Source organism: Ambystoma mexicanum, chromosome 13 (genome assembly GCF_040938575.1).
Source record: "Ambystoma mexicanum isolate Mex_15411 chromosome 13, UKY_AmexF1_1, whole genome shotgun sequence".
Lineage (NCBI taxonomy): Eukaryota > Metazoa > Chordata > Amphibia > Caudata > Ambystomatidae > Ambystoma > Ambystoma mexicanum.
Window position 1 is genome coordinate 698,950,971 of NC_090938.1, and position 16,683 is coordinate 698,967,653.

Genomic DNA, 16,683 nt, shown 5'->3' on the forward strand with positions numbered 1-16,683 from the left:
CAGATCTCTCTCCTTAGCTGGCACCCTCTGGAATAGCCTCCCTCCCTGCGCCTCTCCGCCTTGAACTGGACCACTTCAAGGTCCGCAAACAACTAAAGACCTTTTTTTTTCTGCTCCTCCTTCTCTCGCTCTCTCCCATGATAACTCCCCCACTGACGCTGAGACTGGGTGCCTTAGGAGTCCAATGGGGTCCAGGCCATCTGTCCAGTCGACACCAGCACCCTCCTGCCTGCACTGCCATCTTGGCGCACACTTTCCTGTCGGGCGACAGCCGTCCGCCACCTGGGATCTTCTCCGCCCTGCACTTCTTGTTGGGTGGTAGACCCCCAAACCCCCCGCTGGGGACCTCTCCGCCGTGCACTTACCTGGTGCTGCTCCCCAAAGGCACCTCTGGATTCCCTCCCCCACACAGTGGTTAAAGTGGGCGGGAGCAGTGCTCTTCTACTTCTTTTAATTAAGTTTTACCGTTCCTATACTTTTTATTTTAAAAATCTAGGAAGATCTATTTTAAAAGTCGAGGAAGAAGTTGGAACTTGCACTTTCAGTGCACCGCACAGGACGTTCCCTTAAGCAGCAGGCACATGTGTTTTGGGATTTTATTGTGCATGGGTGGAGCCTTGGGGATGGGGTTTGTGGGAGCAGTGCAGACCAGTAGGTAACATAGTTCCACTACTTCTTTTCGTACACTTCGACCACTTCCCCACAAGATCTAGTAGGACCACTGTACGTTTTTATTTATGCATTGTCATGGTTTTATTTACCCCCCCTTGTGCCGCTTTGAAACGCTGTCTTTGTATAAGCACCTTATAAATAAATGGTAATACTCACGTGAACCCACTTTAATGTACTAATGGTGAGGAAGGGGGTGAGGGAAGCCATACAGATTAGATTTTAAAATGGACAATATTTAGGTCTCTTGCCCACACAATTGTCTCCTCATGCAGTTGCAAAATCCTGCACCGAAGCTTATACTAAGGACCGTCTTCCCCGGCCCCACCTGTGGACTGGAGAGGCTTGGTTAGAGAAGTTTGGGCGAATGTGAGCAAGAGGAGATTGCTGTTCTAGTGTAAATTTGTTTTTCCGTGATTGACACTGGCAACACGTTGGTAACTGCATAGAAGGGAACTGATTTTCACAGATCATGCAGTTATGCCCAACCCAGCACCAAAGGCTAGATTTCACACCTCTTGGATACGCAGGTAATCATTTAAGTCCAAAACTACACCCGCTTTTCACTTGTCTTGCTTGGCGTAAAGGATAAGACCGGTTGTATAACTTGACCCCGGTGATTACCTTTCTTGCCGTATCCCCAGAGGATGGCATTTCCTCGCCACATTTGTTTAAAAGCATAGACTGTCGTCCCCTCTATTGATAAGTGATTTTCGCTGCCTCTCAACTAGTTCATTTTTTTCACAGCTTGATCTCCGTTTATAAAGCCCCTCCCCCCCCCCCCCCCCCCGCCACCCCCTTGCGCTGCGGTTGATGGTATCGGTTGCAGATTATAGACCTACCTTCGTGGAACCCCACTCCCTTTTGTAGAGCTAATCCAATAAACGCTTATTTTATTTTTAAAAAAATTAATTTTATTTTTGCCTTTAGTAGGAAGTAGTGAGGAAACGCCCTGACCTGCACCTCCCTTTAATATTTACAGCCATGAAAGGTGGTCTGGTCTATGCTCTGATCGCTTGAGTGTTTAGATCCAAGTACACCCGTATGACGTTTGTCTAGATACGTACTGGCAGAAAAACCTATCAAGCGAGTTAACTGGGCACTGGCTGCGAAAACATTTGCAAATCGCCCACACGCAAGCACAATATACCCTTGGATCACTCTGCTTTCTAAATAAAGGGGGATCAGTAGCCCTGGGCATCAGAAAAGTGTAAATGTGGGGTGAGGTGATTGATTCAGGCTATGCTTTCAACAAGTAGCCATATTGCCGAGTTCAACCAGGCCGAACATTGCAGTGGGTTGGTTTGAGTTCAGACTGTGAATCCCCTGCCTGCCCATCACCAGGATTTAATTGCACATTGGGCAAGATGCCTTTTTTAGTTTGGGCTATTGGGCGTCTCTTGCGGGATTGATGACCGGAAACTATTGCATTAGATTACAGATGGGGAGGAATGGTATATAAGGAGGGACACACGCCGCCTGTAGGTGTTGACAGTCCATGGCCATTCCCTCTCAGTTCCTGCCCCTCCGTCCAATACACAACCCCATGGATACTCTTAAACTTGCTTAAATCAAGCCGTAACATGAAACTTAGCATTGGAAGTGTCTGCCAGGTTTTTTTAAAGCAGTCTTCTGAGAGTTAATAAGTTAGTTGGGGTTGTAAACCCTATAATGGTGCAACAAAAACATGTCTTAACCAGGTCTGCCTTCAATGAAGTCCTGTTTAAAATCAGCATTGGCAGAGCCAATAGTTTGGGCTTGTGTATAGGTATTAGGCATTTGCCAGGCCCTCGCACCATTTTGCACCTGCTACATCACTGGGCTTCTAATATCACTACTAGCCGTTCCCGGTGTACATACGCTGTTCTAGCCGATCTTAAAGATCAATCTCGGTCGGTAATTACCCCTTCTTAAATGTCGGAATTACCACTGATGGCTTCCAGGAAGGGGGCCTAGGTCCCGGATTCTTATTAATAGTAACTTGAAAAAGCTAAACGTATAGGTAACTTGTCTTTTCGATTTGAAATGGCATATTGTTATCTACTGTATGCGTGGTATAAAGTTTACTGATTACACAGGCCTCTGTTTTTGTAGATGCTTAATTGACAACCTAGTTCCATTGCAGAGTCCCGGTAATGGCATTAGATTGCGTAGTAGCCTAATTGCAGCACCTACTTTCCGTTTAGCTTGTGAGGAGGCCTTTGTCCTAGTGTTTCACTCTTTACAGGCTGCAATGTTGAGCCGTAATGAACTGTTCATTGACACTGGAGCACTGTGGTCTGCATGAAGGGAAGTGGGGTGGAAAGAAGTGAAATTATTCCGAAATGTTGCGATGGTGAAGGTGACCATATAGAACCATGTTCATTCTGTTTTTTAAAAGGATAGCAGTTCAAGTGGATGGGCACACTGTGGTGCACTTTGCCATTTGGACAGCAGAGGGCAACCAAACAATGATGCATTGCATCAGCTGATTACGGAAACATACCCACTCGTTATTTGCCGGCAAGTGCCTTTTCCATGCCTACACAAAATCTCAAACTGTTGGCATTGCAGATGCTTTTTTATTAAAAGATTGTAGTGACACACAGGCCCTTAGACTTTTGCCCCAAGAGGCATGGCAAGGACTGGTTTTGGGAGCTGTTTGAGTTTCTTTTTGTCCCCTCTTCTCCACAAGAAAATGAGTCGGGGAAGTGCTTATCCAAACACAGTAGTTGATTGAGGGCCAGCAATATATTGTGTGGTTATCTGAGATCTACAAACGGCCCTCGAAGGTCGGGTATACTGAGAAGGCATGCCTATTGAGGGTTTACACTTTTTCTCTCTCTGACACCATGGGACAGTTGCATGCCATTTTTTTGTTATGGTTTTTCTGTTGACAGAAGTGTCTGCTTGTTCTCCTATGTTTTAGACCATGTCCCACATTTGAGAAATCTAATAGCCGGCCACTCCCCCCCCCCCACCCCCCTCCTTTTCATAGAACAATGGCTAGCATATCCAACATGGCCTCCCAGAAGAAGACTTTTATTTATATATATTTTTTTTTTTTTGGTCAATGCTATGATCAAGAAGTTTGATCTTTTCAGAAGACATTTGTTGGGTGTGCTCTTGCTACGAGACGCACAGCTAACCTATTGGGTAAATGGTGCATATGGGAAGCACACATGCACGCTGTTAATTTTGGAGTTTTTGGCAGTGCGTGCGAACACGCTCAGGAATAGTTGGACCGCAGCTTGCATTTGACTGACTGGGAGAAAAGAGGGCAGAAACAAAAGGAATCCCTGAGCCTGCGCTGTGGGCTTCCAATTGTCTGAGAAAGGGCTTCTGAATGTTGAGTTAAAAACGCTGCATGCTCCCCCCCCCCATCCCCCCTCGCCCCTCAACCTCCCACGTACTAAAGCCAAGACAATTTCGGCATAGCTTTTCCTATATTTAGTTGCAAAACTGCCAGCTGCCTGCACAAGCCTGCATGCTATAGACCACCTTTGAGGTAGTGCAGTCTAAATTATTGCACTGCTTGGTGATGCTTGTGTGCTAGGAAGACTATTGTGCTTTCAAAGCCCACCAGTACCAACAAGATATCTAAGGTGGGTTACAGTAGTCACAGTATTGCGACTCTGAAACGGGCATTCCGAGGTGCACGTTCTGGATTGGCAATTCTCATTTTTTTTTTCACTTCAAATAACTTGTGCATGGATAAGGGGGCCTCCATAAGCACAGCCAAATAATGTTCCCGGAGACCATTAGGTTCTACTCTGTATGCCCCCTGAACCTTTTTGACTTGTGGTTGTGCAGGGAAGTAGCATGTCATTTGGAAGAAAACCTTTCCCTAGTTTCAAATTGCCCCCACCTAATCTCATCAGAGTGTCACAGCCGCCAAGAAGATCTTCAGGTAGTAATCCGTAGCTGTGTTTTTCTTTTGCCTGGACAATGGAGTCTAGGATGGACTTGTGAAGACCCAATCACAGAACTCATTGAATCATTCGTTTTGGCACCAAATACGACATTCTTAACCCCATAGGGTGCCAGTGGCTTATTGTGTAGCATCAACCAGAAGTCCCATGAAGTTGGTTGAATTGAATGGTTTTTCGTTCGGTCTCTCAATTTTCTATGACATGCTTGGCTACCAGTGTGGGGGTTACAGTTTCTGTACCTGCAGTGATGCAGAACAGCTGGCATCCAAGCTCTGCTGACTTTACGTTGTCGGCCAGTTGACACCCGTCTCCTGATGCCCAAGATGAAACATGGCAGTGTGCTTTTAAGATTACTCCGAGCCTGAACCCTACCCATAAGGGAGGCAGTTCTACCCTTGGGCTTCCTCCCGTTAAAGCCAAAGTTCATGAGTAGGATGAACAGCAACATGGGAGTGGGCTGTAGGGATGTAAGACAAACCAGCCTTGCTCAAATTGTCCCTTCCAATACAAGAGCTACAACAGCAGTTTTTAGATTGATTTGATGCGATTACATGTTGGATGCTGTTGCAATGTTAATTGAGATAACATCTTATTGTGACGCAACTAAGTCTGGTGTAGGTGCACACTGCTGTCCCCCTTAAGTCTTCATTTGACTGATCTCATAGTTCTCTTATACTTCTGGGCTTTTCGAATCAACACTCCTAATCCATCACTAGCTAGAGGTGATGGACATCCATCAAAAGATCCTTCGCTGCTACTGCAAAGCAACTTACTAAAGTGCTCTCCACCCCCTGTGAGGGTGAAGGATGCCCTTCTGCCCCATTTCTTGAGAAGTCACCAAGTATGAATGTTTTGTGGAGGAGCAACCTTTGGAGCTGCGTTCCATGTTGCTTGTTGTGTAGTTTGTTTTCGTGTATAGCGTGTAAGTCTGCAATTGTGTAATATGAAAAGCGTTGTGGGCTTTCTGGTTGATGGGGATTCACCCGAGATGGGTCCGGGGTCCATACCCACAAATGTAATTTTTTTTTACCGGAGCATGATGCTAGTTCCCAACCCAGTCACTGGGTGGCAGAATTGAGCACATCATATGTTTCAATAAATCGGCAGAGCTAAACCTGTGCTATCCAGGTTTTTGACTACAGGCATGTTTTCGACGATTATTATAGTCTGCGCCTTTCAACCACTTATTTTATTGGAGAAATGTAAGATGTTAATACTAATGAGCTGCATGTCTCATTAAGACATGTTCATCCACTGCAAACTCCTATCCTTGTGTAATCTACATCTCTGTGGACTCCTCTTCGACTTGTCTGATGGCCCTTTAAGACCATCTTCAAAGTACGGTCTTTGATCAAACAAGATCTAGGGAAGGGGTGGGTATCTGGCCCTGTATGTGTTTGGAACATTTTTGGGAATGCTAATCTACTAAGCCTTATTATTCACAATATTACTCTTTTTGTAGCAATACTTTGAAGTTGAAAGTCATTTACTGTACTCTTTCCACCGCTACCACTGATGGACCCAGCTCTTCCCTTTATACCGTTAGTTATTGACATGTGATTTTGGGGTCTTGAACAAGACATTGGTGATATCGGTTGGGATTTTGAACTCGAACTGTGCTGTATGTCGCTATTTAATGGGGCTTACCCATAAGTAACTGTTCTGTGTGTGGTGTGTTTGTTTGTTTTTTATTTATTTTTATTTATTTTTTTCTTCTTTTCCTGCTAGGTTCTGTTGAAGGTGAAACTCTTGGATGTATTCTGGGGATGGCAGGGCACATGGTTACAAAGCTATGCGTCCGTTGTAGCCCATGTAGGGATGCCCAGTGGGGGAGATTACAGAAAAGAGAGTATTTAGTTTTGGTCATTTGAAGCTGCTTAGTCTTTGACAGCAGTCCTTTGTGGACGCTGCAGCAAACAACTTAATTGGTGGTCCATTTGGAAGATGACAGAGAATTATGTTCACTTTTGTGCTTGTTTTCTTTCCTGTAGTTCCTTCTTGGAGGGAACACCCGATCGAGCCCTTGAGAGATGTGTGTCCTTCAGAAATCCCAGAGGTATGTAATATTGACCATTACTTGGACTGAGTGCTCATTGTTGACCGCTTAAGACCGCTAGACTGATGTAGTCCGCTCCTTTTTGTTGCTTGGTCTTTATATATGCATCCCTTACCGTTACTTGAAAGTGTAACCAATGTATCTTGAACAAATAGCTCGACTCCAATAACTAGCTCGTGAAGGGCCCAGTACTTTTATCACAGGGGTTAGCTTTACAGTCCAGTCACTCCAGGAAGCCAGTGCCATCTCCATCCTTCCCGTAATCCCCCCTCCCTGCCTCCCACCATTTTTAAACAATATTTATAATAATTTGTGTGTGCTGGCGTCCAGTAAATTTTTAAACTTTCGGAGTACTGCAATGTGTGGCCCCAGATGTTATTCGTCTCTTCTGGTTCTTGCTTTGTGCTGATTAGAGTGGTGTCGAGAGTTGTCTTGTATAGTGCCGTTAGCAAAGCTCACTGCGGTTTGTACTTTGTTCTGATCAGCATTGGTCACCAGGGATTCCAATTGCCTTCAGTCTGCAGTAGGCCCGGACCAGGAAGTGGTCTGGGGACATCTTTGATAGATATGCCCATGGCTTTGTAAGGAACATGCGAGGGAAGCCAGTGCAATCGGCGAGTCATTCCAAAAGACGATGACATGAAGTTTTCAAAGACATCTCAAATTGCACACCTGCCACCCTTTTGATACTAATTCAGCATGTTCCGTACGATGGAGGTGATATGATGCCTGTGTGCTTTCGTTTTACGGTTTGGCATACCCTGAATTGCTGTTATCTTGCATGTTTTGGTGAGTATTGTTAATTTGCTCCTGAGGTTTGAGGAACAGCCTGATCTATGCCTGTGCAATTGTAGCTATGTCTGTGTGGTAGAGGTCTAATTTTTTAAGCCTTCCCATCTTTTTACTTTTTTTTTTCTCACAATAAATACAAATGCATGCCTCTGTAATTTAGCAGAAGGGGAAATTGTCATTCTGCTAGGCTTTCGTTTGAAATTGAATATCGGCGCTGCCACTTAATGGCAACCTAGCTCCCCCACCATGCTATAATGCACACGAAAGCCAATGGAGTGCATGCAGTTCACTCCACTGTTGCAAAACCTGTAGTTCAAAAAACGGAGTGATTGCCCTTTACCACTTCTCCCAAGCTTTATCAATTACGCAGTTTTACAGAATTTAAAGCATAACACAGCATTGACCGCAACTGTGACCCTATCTTTGATATGTGCTCACTGCTGTACCTAGATTTGAAAATCTAGTGTCAATGAGGATTTGTACAAAGGACCTGCTCTTCCCTCACGCAAAGCTTCACTGCTGAGGCAGTTATTCCAAAATGTGCTTGTTCGGACGCAACAGGCGGTCAATGAAAATCCTGTGTAAGGCTGTGAAGAATTGTAGTAGGACATTGCAGCAGGCCTGAGCAGAGGATAAGCATGTACATGTTCCCTTCCTCAGGCATAAGAGTTGTTCAGCATGTACAATCAAAAAATAGTTGCTGCCTGGGCACTGCCTTGCCCCTTCTTCTCCCAGGGTTTCCATCCCATCTCTCTATACGAATGCAGTTGCTGTTGCTGCAAGTCACCTGTCCTGACTGGGGCAAGCTCCTAAAGCCGTATCTGCTCAACAAAATTAGAGTTTCAGACTGGTGAGCTTGGCGTACCTACTCCCTCAGCCCCTTCTGTGCGATGGGCTTGGTACCAGAAAGACTACGGTAGTGTGAGGGCAAACCTGATGGGATTGGTGTCCAAATAGCTGAGGTACTGGATTGGTGTGCATTGCTATTAACCTGAATAGCCAACACTTCTTTTGTTCAATGTGCTTAGAAACCACTTGCTGGTATTAAGCATGTCCTAAAATAACAATTTACTTTAACCAACCTTATTGAGCGTCCGAGCCTTTGGACCCATCTTTTTGAATTCTGTTCATTACTGTGCCTATATATATATATATATATATATATTTAACAAGGTAGTCTTCTAATGGTTGTATAATTATATTGTTGCATAAGGAAATGTGTTCTTTTGGACGTACCTTCTTGGATGCTGAAAATTGTTATGACTTATTATATAGCGCCTACTGCTACGTGTAATGGCTATGACGCGCTGTAGATTCAGCGGCCCTAGGGCTATGTCGGTGTCTGTGACGGCTCGACCGATCTTTCGTGGCACTCGGCAGTATTCTATGGGTTGCAATGTTCGCAATTGGTTTATAAACCCCAAGCAACAGATTATCGCTGGTGCTCTGCCATAGTTGGCATGCAGGACCTAAAAAAACATTGAGTAGCATGCATATTATATGCAGTTGCCACATATGTTGAAGGAACAGTCGGTGCATGTCACCCGGGCCTTTAAAATGTGAATAATTACCTGGCTTAAAAATGTGAATAAAAATTACCCTTCCTGTCAGTAGTCCCAAAGAAGTCCTTTAATGTGGGGGTTGTCCAGTGAATTTATCAGCTTGCCATCAAGTTTTGAACTGGTAAACCTGGAGTAAAAGTTTTTATTGATTCTGTGACCCTCATCACAACTCGTTTTAAACTATATTTCTTGTGTTTGCAGAATTTGGAAGACAGTGTGTTTTTCAAACGCCATGCAAAGCTAGAGCTGGATGAAAAGAGGCGGAAACGGTGAGTTTCTATTTATATGGGACAGTGATTTCTAGTGAAGGGAATGCACTGTGTGCTCTAGTGTACCTTTTATCACCCTGCTCCCCATAGCTTTGACTACACTGTTATTTAGCCCCTAGCCGTTTGAGATCTAGAGCACAACACTGCATCCTAGGTGTGGATTCATCTTTGTGCGGAGCTACTCTTCTGAGGAATTTGTTTACGCAGCCCTTAGCAATGCATGTCGCTGGAAAAAAGCCTACGTTTGATGCAGTGTAGTTTGAGTGCATGCTACAATTAAGAAATGAACAGTTTTTGCACTTCTATGTCCCGATGATGTTGGCAACGATATTGGAACCAAGTTCGTACAGCAAAAGCAAAGGCAGTTTCGAGAAAAGAGGCTGAATCATTGGGTGGCAGGGCCAGAGATCTAGATCAGTTTTATTTAAAAAGGTTATAAATGTGGTATTTTGCAGGTGGGATATTCAAAGGATTAGGGAGCAGAGGATCCTGCAGCGACTGCAGCTTCGAATGTACAAGAAGAAGGGGATTCAGGAGTCTGAGCCAGAGCTTACCTCATTTTTTCCTGAGCCGGATGATGGTGAGTTCCTTTTATTAGCTGATTTTGCAAAGCCTTTCACTATTCCCGTGAGGATTGTCTGCCGTAAGTAACCTGGCAAAATGATAACATGAATCGTTTATACAGGCGCCCTTCTGTAGCAAACACACTGTCTACCACTAAAAACCCACTCTGAGAAAATGCTCAGGCTGCTCCCATCTCCATTGCAGATAAAGACCCCTTTTTACTTGCTGACTTTACCTTCCAGCCAGGCTTGATCCAAGGCTTGACAGTGGCTCGGTTTTTGCGCTCTGCCTAGAGTCATTTCTTAAGGCAAAGGCACGGGGGCCCCAGCAATACCCTAAAGTGACACGCTGGGGGGGGGTGTAACCCCTCTGTTAATTCATGTGGCTAGGCTGATGGTAGCTTTGGTGATATGGCTTAACTCAGACCCATTTTACCTGGCAGTGGTGCATTTTTAACCCCCTCTCCTCCATTTGGCGATTGTTTGCCTGTGAGACTTGAGGGGGTCACATGGCCATGCCTTGTCCCCCTTTCTTCCATGGAGGGGGACCATCTTTGGCCACTGGAAGCCTCTGTTCCAGGACCTGAAGCTGTAGTCGACCTGAAATCCGTTCTCACTGGTGCATGCAGAGGCCTGCCGGATTGTGGATTCCATACCTTTGTGTTTGTAAACCCTTCCCGAGTGCCCATGTGTGCTTGGAGGGTTGGATGGTCGGCCACTGGCTGACCACCACCACCATGAATGATGCTTGGTGTATTATTGGCTGCTGTGTCCACACTCTACCTCCAGAGTGTGAAAGACAAACCCCTTCCCCACTCGCCTTGTTTACTGCTGTAACTCTGAGCCTGTACTTCTGAAAGGTCTGCTGCTCGAGGAAGGACTGAAGCTTTCCACCAGTAGCGTTTGATGGTCCACTGAATCAGGCTGCAAAGCTCTGTCTCACCTGAAGGTACTGACTCCAGCGCTCCATCCCTTGTTCCAGTGTTACTTCCTTTTTTCCAGTGGGAACAACTGGATCACAGCCCCTGCTCAAAGGCCTCTTCTCCCTGTAGCTCCTGACTACCTACATTGCCAAAGTCAGAAGTGGGGGCTCCTTTGCTGCCAGGTTCCTTAAGACTGTGCCTGCTGGACTTTCGTTAACGTAGGACATTAGGCAAGTGCCTTGGTTCCATCTTCCCCAATCTGGGAAGCTCCAGGCAACATATGCTCTACTTTGCTTTGTCCTGCAACCCCACCAACTATCCTCCCGGGCATCCTTCCATATCTGGCCCTTTCCCCTATTTCTGTGGGTGACTCTTGAAAAATATCCCTACCGAGGGGTCTTCTCAAGCTGACCCCCATCCACCAGAAGTCAAATCCTGAACACTAGTGACTGTGGATCCCTGCATTGCCAGCTTCTGCCGACTACAGCTTCTTCGCCTTACTGTCTTCTCGCTCGGAGGACCCATGCACCCTGAAGACATAATTTTCAATAATTGTTCTTCCCAAAGGGTTTTGCGCCCCTCCTACATTGGTGCCTATTGGAACCCGTGGTCACCAACATGCTGTGACCGATTTTGAAAACTGCAAAACCCCTTACTGCATAACTGTCAAATCAAGTTTATTCGGAATATAAAAAATTCCATTACATCATTTCATAAACATCAAATAGTCAATTTGATCAGATATAAAAATAAGCATGTGTACATAGAATACTAATACATTCCATCGTACCTAAACATTAAAACGTAGTTACATCTCCTTTTTTATACAAAATATTTTCTAAAAAAGAAAGTCCTTGGTCATCCCAAGAGATATATCTAAATTGGGTGCCATAAAAACGTTGTTTCTCTTGCTTTAAAGATTTTGGCTTTCATGTTAAGTGATGGCTTAAGATGCAATAAAAGTGATCAATCTACTTATGGTGTGGCTACTTTAAAAGGTATAATAAGGCTGGTCTACACTGTTGGAAAGCCAGCGGCCTAAGAATAGGGAGTGAATCATGATGGGAGGGGGGGGGGGCTCTAGTCTAAGCAGGACAGAAGAACAAGAAATGATTTAAATCCTCCTAATCTACTCTGCAGATTAGGCATATCGTATAATTTGATGTTTCCCATCCACTTTGCATTTATCACATTTAAATTAATCAGATGGAGTCCTAATTTAAACGCACAGGGATGCATCTTTTTTTTTTCAGCCTTGGCCAAACAAGGTAGCCCCGTAATTGACTCTCTGCAGGGAGTATGCAACTTCTTACAGGTTGCTTTTAAATTCTTTGTGTTCTGTCCAGATTATAGTGGAGTGCAGCAATAGTAGTGAACCGTCACTTTGATAATGGATGTGTTGGCAAAAAGAGGGTCAGTTTGTGTATGAGATTTTTTTACAAATGCTAACCATGGTATATTAAAATAATTTGTTTTCGCTGCCCAACAACGAGATGATTTCTATGATCAGCACTGCTTTTTCATAACCCAAATTGTTAGCCAACTAATAACTAGTTGTATTTTTAGCTCGTCCTCCATTTGAGTTTGTTCTGGACCTCCTAATTTGATGCAGATATTTGCAAACCCAAGACACATTTTAAAGGGGGTTTTACACCCCTGATGATTCAAACCCCCATACGCTAGCCCCATAAAGGGCTATGGCTTTTGGTTTTGCATTGTATATTTTTTGTAAAATGGGAATCGGTTGGGCCTTGAAACTATTGGAAAATCATTTTATGGTCCCCAATTGCCTGAATCATCTTAGATGCCAGTTAACTGCTTTCTGGACACAGGGTATTTCGTTCCTGACTCTCTGGCGCTGCTAGCGAGCCCTTTCTTCATGTGAATCTTCCCCCTCTGCATCTCCTCTTCATCACCAAGGTGTCCAGTTCCAACGAGGCACAGGACCATGAGTTCATTGCTCGACCCAAGGATAGGGGCTATTTATTCCCCAAGAGAATAGCTTCCTGATATACTAACACTCTAGTGCAAATGGCATGGGCAAAAAAAGCTTTGCAAACACCAGGTACCTTCCTCCCCGTCTGTAAAAGAACACACAAAAAATGGCTCGTGTATTCAAGAAGTGAACCCATAAACCCTCCCTATACCTGTCTACCCAAGCGCTTAGCTGATGTTCACTTGATGTTCGAATGGATTGTGTCCTCCCACCTATTCCTCATCTTAGATATATCCTTACCTTCAGCTTTGCTGCTTCGGAAATCTTTTCTCTCTCCACCAGAGGGCGCTCCACTCGAGGCAGCGGCGTCAGTGTCCCTCGGCAGCATCCGTCGAGTGTCGACGTCATCCGTAGTATAAATGCCTCGAGCGCGCCCGTTGGCCTCAGTTCCGTTTTTCCGTTCGCTTCGGATCGAAATAAAACGGCGCTTCAGTCTTGAGCGATTGTCGTCTTCCTCGAACCCATCTATTCCGAAAACGGGGTTTAAGAAGTGTCTAAGGTGCGGCAGAAAAATGTCGCTGACCGACCCTCACCGTAGCTGCCTCTGGTGTCTCGGGTCCGAACATCGGATCGATGACTGCGGTTCATGCCAATCCATGACCCACAAGGCCTTGAAAGAAAGACGAGGTAAACTGGCGGTGGGGGAGGAATCCTCGAAGTTTTCTTCGAGAGGGAAGAAAGACTAGGCTGAGTCTTTGGCAAAACGCCATTAAAAAAATCACGATCGAGGAGTAGATCAAGGAAGTGCTCTTCTTCGTCCAAAAAGGCGAAAAAGAGATGACACTGATCTCCTTCTTCTTCTTCCTCGACTTCGGAGGAAGTTATTACTTGTCCAACTAAACACGACTCCCCTAAAAAGTGGGAAGCATTTAGAGAGACCATGATGAAAATTTTTGAGAACGCGGCCCAGACCCCCTCAAAAATGTCTGTTGAAAGTCATGCCTCTAGTCACAAAAGTGAGAGAGGATGGTCTAAAACTAAGAAGTCCGACAAGAAATTGTCGATGGTGTCTTCTAGGGACTCTTCCCAGACACCTAAAAAGACACTCTACGAAAAAGACTTTCGATGTCGATAAGTCATTAAAGACTTTGACGAAAACATCTTTGAAGCCTCTGTCGAAGGCTGTCCCAACAGAAAAAAGTCACGTCGAGTATTTTATCGACTACCTCGAAGATTTCTTTGGCGTCAAGTGTTTCGAAGACTACTTCGACAACATTGACTGCCTCGAAGATTCCTTCGACGCCATTTGTGACAACATCGAAGGTAACGGCCACGACTTCGACGCCATCAACGCTTCTGTCGACGTCGACACCAGGGTTGAAACATATTCCTGAAAAACTATTTCACCCTGAAAAGACATGATTTTTTCCATGCTATGTCATCTGTATATGGAGAAATGTCATCAGAAAATGAAGAATATGAAGAACAAGATGAACCTGAGGTTACATCAGCAGGAGTAAAATATGGGACAAGAGATGTTCCAGAGGAATTAATAAATCCTCAATCAAAAATGCAGGCTTTGTATGAATGTTCAGTCTGCAAGTGGAATAGACACATCTCCGGAATATGAATTTGAGAGGCCAGATTCAGCAGAACATGCTGATCTGGGTTACAGAAAACTCATGAATAGAGTAACATATATGGGGTGGGGTAATAATGCACCTGTATACCAGGATGATGACATGACAGATATTTTGTCAGGAGGTCCTCAACCAGACCCCATACTTCCTTTTCATATTGCCCTGCCAAGGAGTGTAAATGCTGCTTGGGAAAGACCGGAATCTAGTCCAGCAGTAAATAAAAAAATGTGGCAAAATACAGACCTTGTAACTCTGACCCAGAGTATTTGAGTAAACATCCTTCTCCTGAGAGTCTGGTAGTTCAGGCAGCCACATCAACAAAAAAAAGCGGCATACCCCACTATTTCCCCTGATGGGGATGACAAGAAAATAGATACTTGGTCGAAAAAGATCTTTACATCAGGGAGCATGGCTCTGAAGTCTACCAATGTATCTTGTACATTGGCTAGATTTAATTATACTCTGTGGAACTGCATGTCAGCGGCAGCTCAACACATCCCGGAAGGAGAGGAACGTGATGGTTTCCTATCCATAATTAAGGATGGTAAGGAGGCTTCGGGAGAATGCCTTCAAGCCGGTTTGGACACTGCTGACAGTATCAGCAGGTCCATGGCGTCTAGCGCAGTACGACGCAGATTTGCGTGGCTAAGGAAGTCCGGTTTTGCACCAGATGTTCAATCTAGACTCCTTAACATGCCATTTGATGGCTCGAGGTTGTTTGGCAACAAGGCGGATGAATGTTTGGAGAAGCTGCAGACCTCCAAGGCAGCGGCAAAGTCACTTAGTGCCGCTATACGACAACCTCAGCAACGCCCCTACACAGGCTCATCTTCCTGGAGGGGTCACCCCTTTCGTTTTTACTCCTCATTTGGGAGAGGAAGGGGACAGGCCAATCAAAGGGGGCAAAGAAAATTTCCTCTGGGGCGAGGAAGAGGCGCTAGATCTGCCCCAGCAGCAGCATCTGTCCCTTCAGCCGCTGCTGGAGCTGCCACAAAACCACTCTGAGGTTTTGACTCACAAGACCCCAGTGGGAGGCAAGATCTCACAGCATCTGAAAGAATGGCGGGGCATTACTTCAGGTGTTTGGGCACTGGAAACAGTATCCCAAGGTTACTGCCTTCCTTTTCTAAAGAAACCTCAGAATCACCCACCGGAATACAACTCTACCAAAAATCCAGACCCGCTCCTGTTGCAGGAAGTTTTAACCCTGCTACAGAAAGGTGCAATAGAACATTTACCTGTATCGGAGAGGAACAAGGGTTGGTATTCCCCATATTTCCTCATTCCAAAGGACGGAGGGCTGAGACCCATCTTGGACTTGAGAAACTTGAACAAGTTCCTCAGGAAGGACAAGTTCAAGATGGTCACTCTTTCTCAGATCCTTCAGGCTCTCCAACTTCAAGACTGGTTGGTATCATTGGACCTTCAGGATGCTTAATTTCATGTGCCAATCCATCTCAAGCACAGAAAGTACCTGAGGTTCGCGATTGGCAACTCTCACTATCGGTGTCGAGTTCTGCCTTTCGGGTTGACCTCCGCCCCAAGAGTTTTCACCAAGTTGATGGCGGTAGTGGCAGCGAGTCTCAGAAGAGGGGGGGATTCATGTCTACCCCTATTTGGACGATTGGATGATCAGGGCACGTTCTCCAGAACAAGTCCAGGATCATCTATCCAAGACTTGCCACTTCCTTCACAAACTAGGGTTTTCTCTGAATTTAAAAAAGTCAAACATGATACCATCACAAAAGCTCTAGTTTATAGGAGCAGTCTTGGATACTCGTTCGGGCAAAGCCTCACCTCCCGAAGAGAGAGCTCACCACATTCTGCAGATGGTGACAAAATTCCAGAATGCCCAGTATCTACCGGCCTTCGATTTTCTCAGGTTGCTCGGCCTCATGGCATCCTTTTCTGGTGCCAGCATTTTTCTGGTGCCAGAGGCCAGATTGAGGATGAGATCCCTTCAATGGGCCCTCAGGACTCAATGGTCCCAATTTTGAGGGGAAATGACAGATCTCTTACAAGTTCCAACCAGAGTAGCTCAGGACCTACAATGGTGGGTTTGCAAAGAACACATCCTCAAGGGACAATCTTTTTGGCAGCCATGGCCGGAGATCACTGTATTGACGGACGCCTCACTCACGGGGTGGGGTGCCCACACCAACGATCTGACAATCGGCGGTCGTTGGTCTCCATCGGAGTCCAGACTACACATCAACCTTTTGGAGCTGAGGGCGATCAGACTAGCGCTGAAGGCCTTCCTGCCCTCTCTATGGGGAAAGAATGTCCTGATCATGACGGACAACACAGTGGCCATGTACTACCTCAACAAGAGGAGGAGGAGTAGGGTCACTGCCACTGTGCA

General features: G+C 45.4%; 1 protein-coding gene across 4 annotated transcripts in view; it reads left to right on the forward strand.

Moving 5' to 3' along the window:
• MSL1 (MSL complex subunit 1) overlaps positions 1–16,683 on the forward strand; it is a 137,133-nt gene that overhangs the window by 21,931 nt on the left and 98,519 nt on the right. For 2 of the 4 annotated variants that reach the window (XR_011283106.1, XM_069634784.1), the window contains exons 4-6: positions 6,572–6,636; positions 9,192–9,259; positions 9,715–9,839. Coding sequence is in view for 1 of the 4 variants with exons in the window: in XM_069634784.1 (XP_069490885.1) it covers positions 6,572–6,636; positions 9,192–9,259; positions 9,715–9,839 (258 nt within the window). In the remaining 3 variants the exon portion in view is untranslated. Of the gene's footprint in view, positions 1–6,571; positions 6,637–9,191; positions 9,260–9,714; positions 9,840–16,683 lie in introns of those variants that run through there. The other 2 variants (XR_011283108.1, XR_011283107.1) reach the window with 2 other exon arrangements.